Source organism: Chelmon rostratus, chromosome 9, assembly GCF_017976325.1.
Source record: "Chelmon rostratus isolate fCheRos1 chromosome 9, fCheRos1.pri, whole genome shotgun sequence".
In the NCBI taxonomy this organism is placed as follows: Eukaryota; Metazoa; Chordata; class Actinopteri; order Chaetodontiformes; family Chaetodontidae; genus Chelmon; species Chelmon rostratus.
This window is the reverse complement of record NC_055666.1, coordinates 9,837,665-9,857,159: the sequence shown is the minus strand read 5'-3', so window position 1 is coordinate 9,857,159 and position 19,495 is coordinate 9,837,665. Positions and strand designations below refer to the sequence as shown.

General features: G+C 44.3%; 1 protein-coding gene across 1 annotated transcript; it reads right to left on the bottom strand.

Moving 5' to 3' along the window:
* Nucleotides 1-1,740: 1,740 nt before the first annotated feature.
* On the bottom strand, nucleotides 1,741-19,206 carry adam19b (ADAM metallopeptidase domain 19b). Its single transcript, XM_041943751.1, has 23 exons — nucleotides 18,964-19,206; nucleotides 18,453-18,565; nucleotides 18,241-18,311; nucleotides 11,137-11,215; nucleotides 10,841-10,917; nucleotides 8,734-8,938; nucleotides 8,563-8,628; nucleotides 7,896-7,967; nucleotides 7,625-7,791; nucleotides 7,324-7,408; nucleotides 7,092-7,231; nucleotides 6,798-6,975; nucleotides 6,624-6,713; nucleotides 6,230-6,425; nucleotides 5,451-5,559; nucleotides 5,105-5,321; nucleotides 4,851-4,928; nucleotides 4,177-4,285; nucleotides 3,954-4,083; nucleotides 3,706-3,808; nucleotides 3,252-3,605; nucleotides 3,066-3,163; nucleotides 1,741-2,987 (listed from the first exon to the last, which is right to left on the bottom strand). Exons 1-23 carry the CDS (start codon nucleotides 19,097-19,099, stop codon nucleotides 2,981-2,983), a joined length of 2,880 nt encoding a protein of 959 aa, XP_041799685.1. The 5' UTR covers nucleotides 19,100-19,206; the 3' UTR covers nucleotides 1,741-2,980.
* Between the last annotated feature and the right edge of the window lie 289 nt (nucleotides 19,207-19,495).

Sequence of the window (19,495 nt, the reverse complement as noted above, 5' to 3'; positions counted from 1 at the left end):
TTGAGTAGTAATGGAGAGACTGATAATGGAGTTCAGGATAAAAAAGCAGGAATTGATTTGAAGAAAAATGGCGAGTGTGATAATCAACGTTACAAGTGGAAAAACAACTAAGGCTTAATTGGGTCATTATACACGGCAGGAGAGCTTTCAGCAGGTGAGATCCTCTCTTTACTGCCCTCCTGGCTGCGCCCATCCTCCCCACTGGGAGGGGAGGCGGGGGTGTCACCCCTGCGTTTTATCCCTCAGCCAATCATCATCTCTAATAAATGAAACTCCACAGGAAGTGACATGCCAGCAAACGCTAATTATGCTCAGCAGGAGAGGCTGCAATTAAGCCACATGCTAAAACCTTTGCCTGCCAATGCCACGTCTCCCTCTGAGTCACAGCTACCTTCACCTGCCCTTTGGTCCCCGTGGAAGATCACCTGGCTCTTCAGTCCGCAGAGAGTCGACCAGGGAGTATGTGTGTGTGTGTTGGATGAAGGGTGGTTCAGGGGGTCTGACCTTGGTATTTAGCGGCCTTTTGATTAGAATACATCAGATAGCTTTCATCTCAGTGAAGGATGTGGAGATCTAAAGGGCAGGCACCTTTCAGCACTTCCAGCAGTGCTAAGAGGGGGTGTCATTTAAACCTATACATACATTATCGATCTGTAAGTGTTTGTTCACATGTTCCATTAACATCAAAGGCCTCCTCTAGTGACAACACAACCAAGACAACAAGTGTCCACCTTTACTGGAACCAAGGAAGTCAAGTAAATGTACCACTTTAGGTCATCACCTGATCATCAATAGCTACACAAACTGTTTAGTACAGTATGAGTCCTCATTTATCCACTCAGTTCTGGCCATGATTTGTCCAGCAGATACAGTTATTTTAAAGCTGCTCTATCAATCAATAGCTTTATATGAACAATGGGTGAAATGTCAGTAGTGACGAACCCACAGAGAATTATCACCAAACTCTGCAGTTCCCCTCAGCTGGACTGAGCGTTTTAGGGTCTTCTACAACATTGTTTCGGTTTTTGGGATGACAAATTCACTACATTCGTTCTCATCAGGGTATTTTCAACAACAGACGGCTGTTTTCAGTGAAATAGCTCCTATAAATGCACTGTACACTACCTGTCCAGCGCCACACTGCAGATGGGACAAAGTTAGCAGCAAGCTGGTGGGCAGTGGAGACCATAACAGAGCTAGAAGGAGACTGAAAAATGAACTCACATACTTCAAGTGACCAAACACGAAACTCCAAATGAATGCTAATTTTGCTCTGCATCTTCCTCCTGTGCAAAAAAGTTTGGTAACATGTTTGCCGAATCAACTTTATGCTGTGATATGTCAGTGTTTCTGGGTTAATACACTGCCCCCAAGTGGCCAAAAATATAAATTGAAGTAAAATTTAAAAGTTTTTTCAACACATAGACTTTCCAGAAGTGTGAAAAAGGCATTTTTAGGATTCCAACATAATGGCTGCACAAGAATGATCATTGGTCAAACTGTGGTCAAATGCCATTAAGATGAAAACACATATTGCATATGTACCTATTCATAGTACCTGTGTGCAGGAAGTGTTGTCTGCAGCTCTACTGAAAGGTGCATCAACAAATCCATTGTTACTCACTCAGTAAGCTACCACTGAGCATGCTATTGAATCCTATGAACAAGATCACAAAACACAACCAGTTAAATTTTCCAATGTGTTTATGTGAATTCCAGTTGAAGACACAGTGTTGCACAGTGTCAGTGTTTGCATAGGTCTGATAAAACATGGCAGCTGACAGACTGTATTTCTATATTACAGATAAAACCAGGTCGTCCCCCATGCAGTCAAATGGACCAGGATTTTTAACAGTACCTTACAGTATCGCCAAGTTATCACTGTTACATAACCTGCAGTCACATAGCATAGTCTTCTAAGAAGGAAGATGAGCCTTATAGCATTTTGGTCATGAAGGAACTCCCAACGAGCAGTTTAAATAACATCTTTGGACAAAAGTGCAAAATTCATGGCGCGATTTTGAGATGTTTAACTGACACATCTGAATCATTTTGTTCCTAATTAGAAATTATTTGAAATGTTTCCCTGGACAAAGACAATTCCATCACTGATTGTCAGTGAAAGGACGATGAATAAAAAAAAAGTTAGCGTGGATTCGAATCAGGATCAAATTCTCATCTCCTGTAGGCTTGAAAGGTGACTTTTACTCGTTGGCACCCTGTGGAAGGATGTTTTAACAGCCACCTTTAATGCATCCAAGCGATGAGTATTTGATACTAGTGCTCAAAGTGCAACACCATGAAAATATAAAATCATTTAAGAAAACTAATTATACAACTGAAAAATCCCTATCATTTCCTGCAACATATCAGTCATGTATCTCTCATCATAAACATGTACTTACAGCATGCATGAAGGGCTTTCACTGGTCCCCATCAGTCCAGTTAAAATCCCTTCCGTAGTCACACATAAGAAGCATAAGCACTTCAACACTGGCATCTTTTCTTAATATAAGATATCCCTTTACAAGCTGATGCTCTTTAAAAGTCACCATGTTTAGTACATAGGCTACATTGTAAACATTCATCTTTTCTTTGTGAATAAATATTCCTGGAGCAGTGTTTCAACACTGCCGCACTCACAAAACAATTTCACATTGCCATGAACTTTTGGGACAATAATAACCAAAAGCAGCTCTGGCTGTTTCAAGTTTTTACAGCAGACACATAGGGCCAATTAACAAAACACAGGTTAAATCTTAAAAACTCATTGTGATATGTGTTATGACTTGCTGTTGTTCAACCTTTTCTCCCTCAGCACACATCAGTGTAAATACGTTGTAATCGACAGTGTCAAGTATTCTTCATATCCCACAGTGCCACGTTTCTTCTTTGTCAGCTGTCCAATTTTCAAAAAGAGGAAGTGTGAGACAGTCCATTATTGGATGTAGGTGGTGGTCCCCAACATCCCCCTGAGCTCTTAGGTTCTAAAAGAAGCAGAAAAAGAGACGTTAACAAGGGATTTTCCATAGATTTACATGAGAAAACGCCTCCAGATGAATTACCTGTTTGGCTTTTTCTGTCCAGCAGGTGGAGCCAAAGCAGCTTTTCCTCTTTGCAGGGCATTAGTGGTAACCTGCAGGCCTTTCATTTGTTGCTGTTCCTACACAAAAATGACAAGTCAGACACTTGATTCAATTAATTCCAGCAAAATTTGACTATGTACTTAAAAACATCCAAACAATATTCACCACTGATAGTTTGTTGACGGGACAAGGCGGTGGAGGTCTGCTTGGGGGGCCTGGTCGGTGTTTAGGCAGTGCTGAAGGCTGAGAGTGGGTTTTGGTGCCTAGCGAAGGTAAAGATGGAGGTCCTGAGGGTGATGGAGGAGCCTGGTTTCGTCTCTGCTCAGATTTAAGGAGAGTCGGAGTGTAAGCCTGAGGAGAGTGTTGTCTCTGAGGAGAAACTACAGGTTGGAGCTGAGCCGTCTGCTCTTTCTGCTCTGCAGCATACGCGGGTACAGGAGGAGGCTTCACCGCTGGACGCACAATAGCATGTCTGGACCGAGCTGGGCAAGACGGGCTTGGATGAGGAGAGGATTTCCCCTGTGGAAGAAGGCAGCCATGACAAAGTGGAGCGGTTTATTCTGATACTCAAAAATAACAGAGAATTACATGTTGTCTGGGTCATCAGGGGCTTCTTTACCAGGTGGTCTGAGTCCTGTTTTTTTAACAAAAATGCTGGGTTGGTGTGACCGTTCACATGACTGTCGGCATACAGTGGCTTGCCCTCGGTCGGGACTGAACAGCTGAGGGTAAAAACACAAATACAAAAGTACAAACACATAATTTCTATGTCCACATAACATATAGACTCAAGCAAAAGTGCATCACTGGCAATTTGCCGTTACTAAAATGAAAATTATTTGTATTTAACATCACAGAATCACATACTTAGGCACTGGAGGTGGAGCAGAGGATTTCAGTGGATGGAGTTTATGTCTGTAGCAGCACCACAGTCCAACAGCAGCAAAAACCACAAAGAAAACCAGGGGGAGGACCAGCAGGACTGGAAGGAGATTGCCTGTTGGAATACAAAACAGTAAAAAGTCAGAAAATTGTGTGATCGCACAGAAATCTTTTGAATGCTGAATATAAGAAAACACAGTTGTCTCACTGTGGCTGACGACAGGTCCGCTGTCCACGCTGCCCCCTGACCCCCTCTGGTCACACAGAGGTGGAGCCCAGCCGGAGTCGCAGTGGCAGTTGTGATTGTTGTTGCACAGCTGGTGAAAGAAATTAATACTCATTAAAATGACTGCATAAATGTTTATATTCATTACTCTGACATGCAGGTGTAGAAGCGATCGACATTTTAGAACCAAGTATTTCAAAATAATTCTATGTGAAAAGAGTTTGACAAAGGTTCAGTAGCTTGTAACTACATTTTAAAATCACTGTACTTGTACACTGTACAATTTTGGGGTTCTACTTCACTGTATTAGAAAGAAAATCTTTTTACTGCACTACTTTTATCTGACAGCTAGAGTTACTTTGCAGATAAAGATTTAACAAAAACAGAGATCATGCTGCTGCATAATGAATACTGCTACTTTTCATCCTTTATGTACATTTTGCTGATAATGCTTCTTTACTTCTACTTAAGTAAGATTTTGAGTGAATAACTTATACCTGTACTGCAGTATTTTTACATTGCCGTATTGCTACTTTTAATTAAGTGAAAGATCTAAATATTTCTTGCGCCACTGCCAAGTTTTCCATCTTTCCATAATAGCGGGCCATCAGCCAAATCCTTCTCCACAGCGTCCTTCCTCACACGCAGGAACTTACCCCGTGTCCATGGCACTTGGCATTGCACTCATCAGCTCTGAGGAAAGATGCATTGCGGCATTCTCCATTAAAGCAAATCTGTTGAGAGAAGGTGGGGTGTGAGGAAGACAGGCAGAGAACAGGTTAGAGAATCGAGTGGTTCCTTTAAGTGGCAGAAATTTACACATGAGACACTTACGGACATCTCAAAAAAAGATCTAAAGCATGCTCTCTGCCACAATGATGATTTCCATTTAGTCTATCACCAGTCTCACCGAGTCAGTGCCACACTTGGTCCCCGTCATGACCAGGCCTGGGTCCAGAGTGTCGCCCTGCGCCTCCTCGTTCCCCTGCCCAGCCTTGTACACGTGCGTTCCCATACACTGGATCTTCCTGTTGCCAACGCTGACAGTGGTTTCTATGCGAACAGCATTGTTCTCAATGGGCTTGGACGCTGAAGTTAAACACTGGATTTTCCCACATTGAGCATCCCTGGTAGAAATAGTAAAAAGAGTATCATCAGTGTGTTGAGATGGATGAGCAACTAAAAAAATTCTGAGGAAATGTAGATACCCTCCTTCAACTGAGGGAGTAAATGAACCCAAAGGTTTTGATCTTCACCTGTCCTTGCAGCTCCTGTACTTCCCAAACAGATCTTTGCCACAGTTGCCGTACATGTCTCCAGCTTCGTTTACCTTCTTAAAGCACAGGTCAGGGGCCGGACGGCCATCTGTGGTCGAGGGAGAGGAATTGTACAGAACCAAATCAATATAGCTGCACATACACACACAGTGACGCACACACATGCACAGTGTGCTATGTGACCGCCCGATGGAGACCAGATGGCATCCCTTACTGTTCTGCGTGGCTCCTGCGGTTCTACAAAGTGACTCCAGGGAGGCACTGTCACAACGGGAACATGGCCACTGTCCAACAACAGTCCCTAATCCTGTGACCCACTGAGGGCTCATCTCTAACTCTATCCAGCATCTCGGCTTCAGCATGCACTGGAGCTGCTTTAAAGATACACTGGGACAGGATATGATGGATGAAAGGTGCGTTCACATTAGGGGTGCTTAAGAGTTTCATACTGAGTATTTAAGCTGATTGTCTTATTAAAACTTTTATTGTCTCATCATACCATGAAATCGAAAGAGGAACAAGACTTAATTTCTTAATGCATCTTAACTCAAAATAAATGTTAATCCAGTGCCAGCATTACACATTAAAAATCTAACTTAATCTTTTACTTCCTAAACTTTTTGTTGGTGTATCAAATAAACTGGAAACCGAGAGTATATGATGTATGCATAAAATATGCTACTATGTGATCAGAATGGAGGCTAATACCCCCTTTTGGAACCAAGGATTTCTGGATTATAAACATCCGGTTTACCCACCTCGTCCCCACAGAGACCGACACTGCTGCTCCAGGGTCAGACACATGCCAGTGTAGCAGTAGGCCTGGCCGCCGGCACAAGATGTACCGTCCACTAAGTACAAGTTAGCGGGACAAGACTCTGCCTTCCCATCGCAGTACTCCGGCAGGTCACATGACCCTGAGGGCGCACGACACAGCACACCCGGGCTCTTCAGCTAGACGGAGAAAGATGGCGGAAGAGACGTTTAGGACAGAACCAGAACAAACTCAGATAAGGAGAGTTGCAAGAGATAGGAAGAAATAATTAATTGCAGAGGTATAATTCAATTGCCTCAGTGGTTATTTAATAATAAGAATTAGCACGGGGACACATCATGCATGGGAAGTGTTTCCCTTCGTTTAGATGTTCGTACCTTGCAGTTATGGCAGCAGACGCCATGCGCACACTCAGCACCAGCTTTCAGAGTGCAGTTGTTGGCATTACAGCAAGGACTGGTGCACTCCTACACAGACAGAGCAGCAGAGAGTACAGTCATGACTCCTGGCAATAAAAGGCACAGGGAGAACATGTACTGCTGCACACTCACCTCCTCCTCTCCACAGTCACATTCTTCTCCATCCTCCAGGTAACCATTGCCGCAGCGCTGCCCTCCGTACATGGCTCTGGTGTTTGGCATGTTGAACAGACACTTCCCGCCTCCAGAGCTCAGGTAGTTCTTCAGCTCCTTCTGGTTACAATCATTAAACACACGTGGAAATGGATGCCTGGGCAGTGGCGAGGAGGGAAGAAGCACAAATCCTCAAATCCTCTGTTTTTTTCTTCCTAATTCCTAGTTTAACAACTGCACTTTGATTGGTCACGGGTAATTTGTGTACCGTACCCGGTAGCGGCAGCCATGATGCAGCCTCCGTCTTCGGCCCTCGCCTGGCAGCACCCTGCACTGTCGTGGCTCATGCCGAAGTTGTGACCCATCTCATGCGCCATGGTGGCAGCGACACCCACAGCTGACTCTGAGTGGTCCTGGTAAAAGGAAGAGACAGGGAGAACTTCAAGATCAGAAAAGAATAGATTTTTTAGGGAGGAAAACGTAATTATGTCACATGTATTCTCACCGTGTTCACTCCACCAGACTGGTAGTCAGAGCACATGGCTTTAAGAGGTGCCAGCCCGATGGTGGTGCCCTGGAACGCCCTCCCCCTGGAGACACAAAACGCCACTGGTGATTAGTTCCAGCTGGACAACGGCCCGCTGGGATACAACTGGTGATTTTTATTGTCTCACAAGATGAAGACAAAATCAATCGAGAGATCTACCCCACAAGGCTTTGAGGAAGTAGGGGGATACTAGCTGGATGAGAGGGTGAAGAATGACAAATGGGAAGACTAGCGGAAGACGAGGGATAGAGTGACTGACGTGATGAGCTGAGCGTTGTCGTTGGGGAGCACGCTGAGCTGTTTGCGTCTCCAGGACAGGAAGGCCGCCAGAGTGGCGTGAGGGTTGTCTGAGACGCTGATCATGTCCTGGCTGGTCCACACCTCCAGACCGATTAATGCCACACGGATGCGCAGAGCCTTGTAGTACTGCAGGAGCGGACAGGAAAAGTCCCAGACACTGTCACTACTAAAGATGGGTGTGACAAAGATGTGAAAAGAGTGTCTGTTTGTGGTTTTCACACAGATGATACCTTGTCAACCAGGTTGGCTGCTTCCAGTAATTTCAGTTTGGTCTTCTCGAGACTACTCCCATGCTTCTCAAACTGCAAACAACACAAACCGCATTAGTATAGACACACCCGCACACACACAGCCTACTTCTTCGCACATCTTCTCAAACATCAAAAGGGGACTTCAGATGACAAACAGGATGTGACTCAGATCTTAAAACTTAGCGAGCTCTAAATAGAGTGGTGGGTGATACCTGCTCAGGTTGTTTTCTATATTTTGTTTATTACAATACAGTGTAAAGTAGGCATAAATATAGTTCTTAACATCCATCCATCCACTAACCCCAGAGGCTTGCAGCTGATCCCGGCTGACACTGTGTGAGAGAAGGGGTACACCCTGGACATGTTTCCAGCCAATCACAGGCACATAGAGACACCACCATTCATGATCACATTCACACCTACTGGTAATTTAGAGTCACCACTAAACTTAACCTGCGTGTCTCTGGACAAGATCATAACAGACTATTTATGAAAATGAATACTGGGTTCCAATGAGCTCATGATACTTAATTCTGCCTCCGTAGCTGATTTCACACCTGAAGCCACATCCCGTACCCCCCTGTTTGATGGCTCCGGTCTGGTTGAAAAGTGACCATATATGACCGCGACACAGCTGTGTCCTCACCTCCGCCTTGTCTGCCACCATCAGCAGCTCCACATACTTCATATTCTGACTCAGGTCCCTTTTTTCCTGAAAATGGACACATAATAGTTTAACAGAGAAAATGTGGGACACTGCTGCTTTGAGTAAAAGGATTTCAGGTGGTCGATCATTGTCTGTCCTGTCAGAACTCACCCTCCTCACACTCCGTGGTGACATCATTCCATGGATGAAGCCATTAAGCCCCTCCTCATGCTCCCTGTTGCCGTGGTGATGCAGGCAGCTACCTCTGGGTAGATGGAGGCTCTCGGCTCTGAACACAGCGTGCTGCTGTGCATCGGTGGAGGCAGGGAGAGGCTCTATCAGGTAGCTGACGCTTGTGTTCAGAGAAATCAGTCCCCTGGGGAAACAAGACACTGCTGATAGTTCCATCCAGTCATACCCTGAGGAAGTCAATGTGGATCAATAGTATTGCTGTCTGTCTAACTGCACACTTTGGTATTCTGTGGAAATCATTGTTATTATTGCAAATATTGTGAATAAAAAACAAAGTCCTTTTAAACCATAAAAGATCAGATTTAAAGTTATTTCCTGAATTACACTGTCAAACTGAAACATGCATAAAACCATATGGTTGCACATCAGATTTAGATTTTTTTTTTGGCTGTGGTGGCTTAACGGATGGGTGGAACAGAGGAACGTGTCTCAGGTGATTTACTGCTGTTTATAAATGAAGATCAGCTGGGACAGACAGAGCGATACACAATCCGCCGGATTCTTCGCGAAACCACTCATGAGCGCAGCCGTCTACACTCAAACACATGAGCGTGCATGCGGCGGCAGGTCAAGCAGCTGTAGAAAACATCTGGAGAGGTCAGACGCCCACATGTCAATGTCCCTCTATGCTGTGTCTGCATCTCCCCAGAGAATCTACATTAGCGGATTCACTCGTCCTCCAGCTGCAGAGCACTGAACCCACAAAAACACACATATGGCTACGGTTTCTGTCAGTGCTTGCCAGTTCCTCCTCGGTTGCTGGTCTCTCCTCCCTGAGCATTTCTAGCAGGAAGGATCAGCCGCCCTGGATTCACACCAGGAGAAAACATCCATACTGAGCTGTACTCAATGAACTAACTCTGGAGCCAATGACCTACTAACCTACTGGACTGCACAAGACACTACACACAACTGTTTCCTGTCACATTATCTACTCAGCCATGGTTTGATCAGAGGATGAACAGGCTCTCGTTGGAACTTCTTTTCATCTACAACATTCTCTCAGTGAGATCTTACCCACGCCTTATCTCAACCCTGTCACCAGTTCATTGTGAAAATCTCAGCATGCCATTTTAGGATTCAGGATCCATGTTAGCATTTAAGCATTTAAAGTGTGATTTTCTGATACTGGCACAATACTTTGTGTTAATGAAAGCAACTACCTTATATTTGTGCAGTCCGAACAGGTTGATGCAGACCACGGATCTTAATATGGCAGCCAGTGAGTTTGCACTTAACTGGATTACATTCAGGTTTCTGCAGTTTCTTAAATGTTGTGTATAGGAGAAACCTGGTCTCCGTAATCGAGGAGGGGGATTATCAGATAGATTCCTCCTGAAGAAAGATGATTTCTTGTCCAGGAATAAGTGTAACTGGCTTTCCGATCAACCTTTTTAAATGTATGAATGTGGAAGGAAAGTAGTGATGTTCAGATCTGTGGAAATGGCTCAACAGGTGGACAAATTCCCTCGTCTATTTTGGCAAGTTGACCAAAATAGTAAATGGTGAACGATAGTTATTTATGTATTAATGTTATGTTGTGGCCGGTATTCTGTCAACGACTCTGAAAACACGGAGGAAATTGCTTTGCATGCATTAATTCTATCTTGTTGGCTCAGAATGTTTGCACGTCAGCCGGAAAACAAACAAACTGAGGCTGTAAACTTAGCCTTAATGGAGCTAATAGCTTTAATTCAGTGAATGAGCGATGCAAACACATCTTTAATAAGATCGATCACAAACATCACCCCTACACTATATACCATAATATGCAGCACCGATTCCTGCTTTCGAGTATTGGTAAAACTATTCTCTTGCAGCTCTTTTCTCCTTTGCAGGAAAAACTACAGAAACGTCCTCTTTCCCCTTTTGTAGGAGCTCTCTCTCGCTGAATAGCTTTTGTTTTTAGAGGGATTTAGTCATGAGGGAGACCTCTTAGAATTCGAAGAAATGTCTTACACCATTGGGACTAACTCTAAATATTAGAAAACTTTATGACTACAGCCCGGGGTCAAGTTTTGCATACCTGAGTCCTGAGCATGTGCTAACAGCAACACTTGAGCCCTCCATGCCCAGAACCTCCCCGTGGTAGAAACAGTGTCCCTGGAAGACAGAAACAATTAAAGCTAAACACACACGTCTCTCCATGTAGGGAAGCAGGGTGGTGCAGCAATAGGAGAGCCTGTCATTCAAGCAGATGACCAGAAAGAAATGTAGTATGGTCCTGACTGTTATCCAACAGCACAGATATTTATTTCTCTTCTACAATCATTTATAACTCCCGCTGCAGTTTGAGAACATCAAACTGTCCCACAGACTTACGGTGCTGGCAGGAGAGGACGACTTGCGGCCTCCATCTGGAGTGTACCATATTTCTTGATATCCAGGAGCCAACAGCTGCCTGGTGAGAGACAGCACAAACTCAGAGACAATTTGCAAGAGAACGCATGTAGTGTGAGACATTCAATCTCCTGAAACGGCAACAACATGGTGGAACAATGCTGAGAAATACTCCGCAAAGCTGCAGGAAACAGTGCAGATAGACGGTTCCCTCCAGCAGCTCGCAGCTCATAAAACATTCACTTTGACAGAGACACTCACTTCTTTAAAGATTTAGACAAAGATCCTCTCAGAGATAAGAGGAAATACAAAGAAGAATGTTGTGGCTGTAATGAAATCCATATGTACCTTTCCCAAATGACCCCTTTTACTTCAGCTGAAGTGGGAGATAACTTCCCTATACAGAGAGTTCAAGTTTGTTTGTGCTTTGGTTTCACAGGGGTCATTACATACCAATGTCCTCCTATTCTTTCTCTATAACTTGGAATTTCTACACTTGTACATGATACAGGCTGCACAGGAGAGGCTGATAAATCAAGGAAACATGCACATATTGAGAGAAACATTAAACATTACATTCTTCTTACTCTCTATTTGTGTGTGTGTACATGTGTGATTGAAGGAGTGTTTTCAGATTCAGGCTGTTTCTGTCAAACTTCTGTCAACCTACCGGCCCAATATTTACATCTCGTACAGATGCTTATTTTCCCGTCTATCTCCTTCCAGCTCAGTCTCAATCCATTCTTCCTGTTTCCATTCATAAACGTTGCCTCACAGCTGGTTTTCTTTTGCTGTGTCTCCCTAAATCCGCCCCCGCCTCAGTCTAACCTAGATCCATCAACGGATCAAAGGTAACTGCGGTGAAATCAAGATGTAGAGAAGCCTACATGTATCTACTGATGCTGGCTGAAAGCTTGGACTCAACTGAAGTCTCAAATAAACACGAGAGACCAAAGATGTCCTGCTACAATTTTATTATTTATCAGGAATCCGCTCTTATCTTCCATCTGAGCCAGCTTGTGGCTTTACCTCAGGGTGATGACTGTGCCAGCTCTGTATGATAGATATCTTATTCTCTTTTCATCTTCGTAAATCAGTGGGGCGGAAGTGCAACAAATAGTTCAGCATGTTGGGAAATACAAATACCTAATGTCTAATCCATACAAGCATCGAAAAGTCTCAGGTCTGTGAATTTTTTTGCTGGCTGCAGTGATTATGCAACTTTTTCTAACTATAAAACAAATGACATATTACATCTAAATTAATGAGCTTTAGAGGTGACAGTAGGCAGATTGTTGGACAGAGCCAAGCTGGCTTTTTAAATCTTTACACTAAACTAACCAGCTATAGCTTTGTACTTAGCGTACGGAAATGAGAGTGTTATCAATCTTCTCATCTAACTCTCAGCGAGACAGTGAATAAGGGCATTCCCCAAAATGCCAAACTATTCCTTTAAAGGATGATGAAGACAAATGAAGGGAGGATGGGCATTTTTCTCTCCCATCAGATGCCCTGAAGGAGACAAGCTCTTGAAACAATGGCAGCCTGTTGATGCAATCAGCCACAAAGCTTCTTCCTTTAACAGAATAGTACTCTGGGGGGGGGGGGGGGGGGGGGGGGGCAAAACTTAAAAAATGATCAGTCACTGGTAATGTATCCGGCTGATGTCACCCTAAATGGGGAAACCCCCGCTGTGTTGTGATGTGACCTTCTACCCTCATTTATATCTGGCACTGCTCTAGTTTTCCTAATCTAAGTTTCCCTAATATTCCCACCATGCTCTGCTCTCATCTGTGCAACCCTCTCCATCAGTCTAACAGCCAGAATTCATGGCAGAGTGGCTGATGATTGACTGAGCTTTAACCTGCTGCTGCTGCTGCCCAGTCGTTACAGGAATCACTTCTTCCACGAGGAGACACATAATGACTCTTTCTCTCCTCCACTCGCCCTTATTCTCACATGCCAGTCAGCAGCTGTGCATGCTCGCAGACTGATGGCTACACAACCTGCCACCATGTGACATGCAGACGCAACATGCAATCAACACAGACATCGCCAACACTGAAAGCTCCACTAGCGTAGTTTTCGTGTTTCAGTTTTGTATTAGCCTTCACTAAAAATGCTGATGAAAAGTCCAAACCTGGCAACATAAGTCGTCACATTCAGGCATGGCTCCTTAAATACAGTTACTGCCTTATATGTTTAGGTATTGAAAATAATTTCTAGAACTTGACATGACTGGTGGTTTATTCAAGCTGCAAAGAAGTAAATAGCAGATGAAACAATGCATCAGCTATATGCAAGAAGGATACAACCACAAGAATCACCCAAAATAACCTGGAGGTGTGATAAAAGAGTTTAGTTTCAATTTGCATCATCAGCGTCTCCAGAAGTTAAAAGGTAAATGGATCATCAACTGTGTGATAAAAGTATGGGGACAACTGCAATGCACATGCATGATAAAACATGATGTCACTGATTCATCTCTGCAAACACTTTTTATGAGTTTATTTAAGCTATGCCTCAGCAAGATAACGCCGACCGCCAGCAGAAATGACTGGCAGTTGGCAGAACAAAACAGTACTTGCGCTGTTACACACTTAACTTACACAGCTGTCTATGACTGGCATGATACGTTGACATCAGTTTCAACTGGTCAGGCAACACGTGGCATATACCTCGTTATGATGATTTTGTTTGCAAGAGTGATACAATTTTCATATCTAAGCTAAATATGAAAAGCAGCCTGTGAGTGTAGCTTTGCATAAAGATAGCCTTCCTGGCCGTGTCCAATGGTAACAAAATCTGTCTACCAGTGCCTCTAAAGCTCACTAATTAATACCTTCTCTTTCATTTGGTTACTATAATCCGTACAACAACAGAAGTGTACAAATAAGAACTTGCAGTTTTACGGAGATTACAAAGAGGACTGTTTCTTGGCCGGGTGCAATGACTTCCTAGGATCTTGTCGGCACTGTGAGGCTGCCACACAACCAGCTGAGAATCCAGGAAGTCATTGCAGCTAGTCAAGAAACTGTTTGGCACATAACTGCCTGTAAATCCACAAATGGCTGCTTCTATGTTTTGTTTTTTGTAGAAATAGCATGTTAATCAGCTCGCTGGCGGGAGGCTTTTTGTACAGAGCTAGCCGATTCCCCTTGTTTCCAGTCATTATGCTAAGCTAAGCTGTTTGCTGTAGCTTCATATTCATCCCACAGACACAAAACTGGAACTGATTTTCTCAACTAACCCTCAACAAGAAAGCAAAAAAGCATATTCTCCAAAATGTCAACGAGTCTAAACCACCAACAGCCCGGGAATATCCCAACCCCTTGAGTCTAATTGAAGTCTGGTAAATACTGTGAGAGCTTTCAAATCAAGACTGCAAAAGCCTCTGTGTGATGGCATGAGCGCTGCACTGAGTTTGGATGCCGTCCAGTGTCCAGACAGATGCTGTGATTGAGGAGCGCAATACTGGCTGAATCAGGGCTGTCCGGTAGTGAGGCTGAGACAAAGGCTCGGTTCAGCCTCCTGAGGGGAGAGGGGGGGTTGGGGGAGCAATGCTAATGTACTCGGGAGATAGTGAAGGAGAAGGGAGGAGAAGGGGACGTGGAGTATTGCATTAGGGTCAGTGGGTCGCATTCTCTCATAGTATCGGATGACATCACCGCAAACGGGTGGAGGAGAGGGAGAAGGCTGACGCAAAGTCAAACTACCACTCAGCAATGGATGATGAAGAGGCTTTTATTGCAGAGGCAGGCCAATGCTCTGTTGTGTGAAGCCCTCTGTGTGTGTGTGTGAGTGTTTCCCCAACACACAAGGCAACACAGAGGCCTAGATAAAGACATCTGAGCAGACAGGGCCGCGCCACTGAGACTAAACAGAAACAAGGGCAAGCGAATGCATCCCTGCTCTCTGCTAACTACTCCTGTGATCCATCAGGCCTGTGCTTTGGTCTTGTTTGTGTTCTTTTGGGCTGCTGGGTGCGTCTACAAGTGTGTGTGTGTGTCGCCTGTCTGCGTGTGGCCACAGTCTCCCGAACGCTGACCACAGAGAGCGCGTGGGAGATGTATATTTGTGCTAGAGCCCTGGGGAGCATCAGACAAGGTGAGGGAAAGAAAGAAATGAGAAAAAATGGGGTGCTCGTTTCTAGATAGGACAGAGGAAGACATATGAGGTGAGGAGCAGGAGAGGAGAGGAGAGGAGGAACAATGATGTGTACATTTCCCAGGGGAGTGCTTAATTCAGGTTCATACACTTAAGGGGGCGCAGGAAGGGCTTTAAACAGAACAACAGAGAAAGTCATGCAGAGGAGGGAGGAAGAATATCCACATATCTGAACCAAATGCACATAACTCATACCCAAACTAACCCCATCTGTCTCGGCTTTCCTCTTTCCGTGACTTTTCTCACCTCAACCCTTCTCCTCTGGTCCATCATTCACTTTCTTACACTGTTTCCTCCCTCTCTCGCTCTGTTTTTACATCCCTTTTCCTGCACTCTGAGTCAGCACACTGGCCCCCATCTGGCTCTTAACCAGATCAGCCCTCTACGGGTGCAGCACAGCCTCTCATTAAGATAAAAGCTCAGGCAGACACACATAGACATCCACACCGACGTCCAAGCCTGTGCTCCAGCCACTTGGAGTATTGATGCCCACAAAAATTCACAGCTACGTCATTCTCCGGGCTTTGCTTAAGTGATGCATTAACTGAAGAGTGTCTGAGGTGGACTGGAATTAAAAGGGAGAGAGTGGGAAACAAATGACATGTAAATTACTGCAGGAGGATAAACAGAAAGACAATATCAAGACCATCTCACGGCTAGTTTGGTCCCCCCCGATCTGCTGACTGTCAGAGCAATGGCCGCAGGGGCAATGAGTACAAGAGGGAGTAGCCAGGACACGGAGATGGACCCTGGCAGCATTTTCTCTGGCTTCTCTCCAAAGCTGGACATTGATCTTCACTGACACAAGCTGCTGTCTTCTTCAGCCCACCCCTATAGTCTCACATAGCCAGATCTCCACATTAGGCTGATAGACAAAGTCAAAACACTGTAACCCAGTATGGGAATTGCTGTCTAGGCTTGGAGTAAGGGGAAACTCCGGCTGGTGGCGGTAAGAAGCAGTAAATCTCAGACTGAATAATGGCTCTATGTAGACGGCCAGCAAGCTCTTTCTTTGAATGGTGTAAAACTATTTTTGCAAGGGACTGTTGGAAATAATTGGGGTGGGAAGGGGGTCTGGATGTCATGGTTGAATGGTTTAAGAAGTGAGGCCCCAAATAGCTTGACTAAAATGTTTAATGGATCCTTCCCCTGAGAAAAACACCCTCCCCCACAATAGTGTTAAATTGACTTGTTTCATCGTAAAAACGTATGGTGCATAGAAAATGCAAAGTGTTGTACCATTAAAATCTTTGTATGTTAACAGAACATTAATTTCCATAATGTCCATCAAATTGCAAATTAGAAATAAAAGAGACCAGCACAGCGGGTCCTGTTTATTAACATTATCACACTGTCAGTACTGAATGAAGGACGCGTAGGCGACAGATCAAGTGAGGCCTGAAATAAAATGCTAATCTGGTGAGAAGATCTATAGAAAATAAGAAAAAAAAAACCCAAATAACTCTACTTTTTTTGACCCACCTAATAATTTCATACAGTCCCTGAGTGAATTGTGGAATACAAGCTGGCAAGTATTAAAGACTGAAGCTGAGTGAACGAAACAGAAAACAGTTTTTACATGATTTTCTTGCCCAGATCAATAAATGTTCCAGAAACAGTACATTAAAGGATCAGTACCAAGGATGTGGGATGTGTATCTTCAGTATTAATGTCTGTTGTTTTGTTTTGTTTTGTTTTATACTATTTTCCATCCATTTTGTATGCTTTATCATTAAAATGACAGCTTAGCATAGCTTTAGTTTCTACATTTAATTTTTTTAACTCATATCATCACCTCTCCCATTTTTCACACCACCTCGCTCCTGTTGTAACCGTAGCAGAAGTGATTGGCACCGGTGAAGAAATGTTCACAGCTTTCCTGTTCCAGGAAACAGTTGAGAAGTTGCACAAAAACTGTTTCAAAATATACTATTTTTCTTTGGTTGTGAGTAAAAGGAATGAGAATTTTTGCATTTCCTCTTTTTTTGGAACAATCTGCAACCATTGGTTATACATTAAAACTGTAAAAATGTTGTAAAAACACCCTCTCTGTCCTTGCCGCTGTTCCACACACATGCAGACAAACACAGTGTGTGATTGATGAAAATTCCTTTGGCCAGGAGGAAATCTAACAGCGCGACCACCTGCTGGGGAGGGAGAGCAGGGGGGCAAATCCCTGAGGGGACGGCCAGTCAGACTCAGCGGAGTCACGGTTTGTTAATGTGTGTGCCTGTGAGTGAATGAACGACAGACAGGGCCAACATTTGATGGTAAAAATGGACTTCGTGAAAGCTTCCCATTCCACTTGTGAGCTGGCTCGAATCCAGAAGTGATAAACCACAGCTCTGTTGTCACCACTGACATCTCCCCAGCTCCGGTCCGCCCCGCAATCCCAGCCAGCCATCACGCAGTCCATTAGGCGAGTCAGATACTCTGCTCCCTTCCTATCACCATCCCATTGTTCCTGGACAGGCCCCACTCTGTCAGATTACAGGATGTTAGGTGCAGAGGCACAATCTTAACTTCCTGTTTGCCCAAGGCACACAGATCGGGTGTCAACCCTCTGTCGTCCAAAACCATCATCCTGCTGTCCTCCCTTCATCCCCCTCTCTGCACCCACAGGGGCACTGACCTTATAAACGTGTCCATGTGACAGCTAACATCTGGTCAAATAAATGGGGATAGCCGGAGCGTCTTGTCTAAGGACACACAGGACATTGATGTTAATATGCTCTCACTTGATTTAATCAGATTGGGATACAGATTGGGATACAGATAACTGTTTGAATTCTTTCTTCTTTTTTTTTTTTTTTTACCTGTTCCTCAGAAGCATTACTCCAAAAGCTGCCATGTGTCTTGTCTAATCTAATGTATGAAACGCTGCAGTGTGGTGCACTTTATTCTCCATAAGTCACTCACTCATTTTTCTCCAGGTGTAGTCTGAGCTCCTGGCCCTCAGCTGAGATCAGAACCAGTGCCTCTGCAGGATGCTGGAGGGAAAGAAATAGACTGTTCATCAGGTAGCAGGAGTTTACTAAACAAGAGCAGACTTATATCAAGATTTAAACGTGTCAGCGTGTTTTAAATGGTTTTCTAGGCAAATGGACAGAGGATGAGGCGGACTGACTCACCTCTTTATTGGCAGACCTCCGGTGTCTGCGAGGATGCAGCCATGTGGGAGAAGTAATCTCATAACTCTGTACGTGCTCAAGGATGCTCCTCAGCGAACCCCGCTTATTTTCTCCTGATGCAAAACAGAGGATGCAAAATGTAAAAAAAAAAAAAAAAAAAAAGAGACAATCAGAAACAGAAGCAACATTATTGCCAAGTATGTTTTCACATACAAGGAATTTGCCTTGGTATTGTGGTGCAGAACTGCCACAATTATAGTAGGTGAAAAGAAAAGAAAAAAGGGAGGAAAGATGGCAAATTATACTTTAATGACCTATTGAAATCTTCTTTTTTTGTGCATTTGATGATTCGCTTTTGACTAAATAATAATAATAATAATAATAATAATGACGTTTTGCATGCCCAACAGTGACGTGGGCAGACTGAGTATACATTCAATATATCTACTTAGTTTTCTTAACACCTGAAAATCCAGTTGCAATCATCGCTTCGAGAAACAATCGGACTCACCATTGTAAACACCGCCTTCAAACACAGCAGCAGATACAACACCGTGGAGGAAAACTATGAGACACAGACAGAGAGAGGACCGCACAGCGTCCAGAGGAGGTGGTGGAGGAGGAGGAGGGCGCGCTCCCGGACGCATTCTAACAACAGACGGCTCCTGATGAAGGTGCTAAACTGAGACATAAATGTGCAGTGAAGCAGGTCTGGGCGCTTCACATCGGATGGAGAAGACGCCGCCGGTGTGACATCGCGAGAAGCCGCCGCTGCTCGCCTGAATGAGATGCTCGCAGATCGCGGAGCGCACCTCTCCTTCATTCTCAAGCCCTCCCCTTCATCTCACGCACGCACGCACTCACGGGGGCGGGAGACGGACACCGAGCTGTCGAGGTGAGGCAAAGATCTGCCGGAATGTGGTGCAACGTACGAGTGAGCAATTGCAAATGGAAAAATAAGCAAAAATGAATGTATCTGCAATGCAAAATGCTGCTAAAAAGCACCATTAACCTAACAATTCAACAATCTCATAGTACGCAGC

Coding starts and splice junctions, on each gene's coding strand:
- adam19b (XM_041943751.1), bottom strand. CDS start 19,099: ATGCGTCCGGGAGCGCGCCCTCCTCCTCCTCCACCACCTCCTCTGGAC. Junction 7,792..7,895: donor CAGCCAACCTGGTTGACAAG/GTATCATCTGTG, acceptor CCGCTCCTGCAG/TACTACAAGGCTCTGCGCAT. Junction 5,560..6,229: donor TCGGTCTCTGTGGGGACGAG/GTGGGTAAACCG, acceptor CCTCGACCACAG/ATGGCCGTCCGGCCCCTGAC.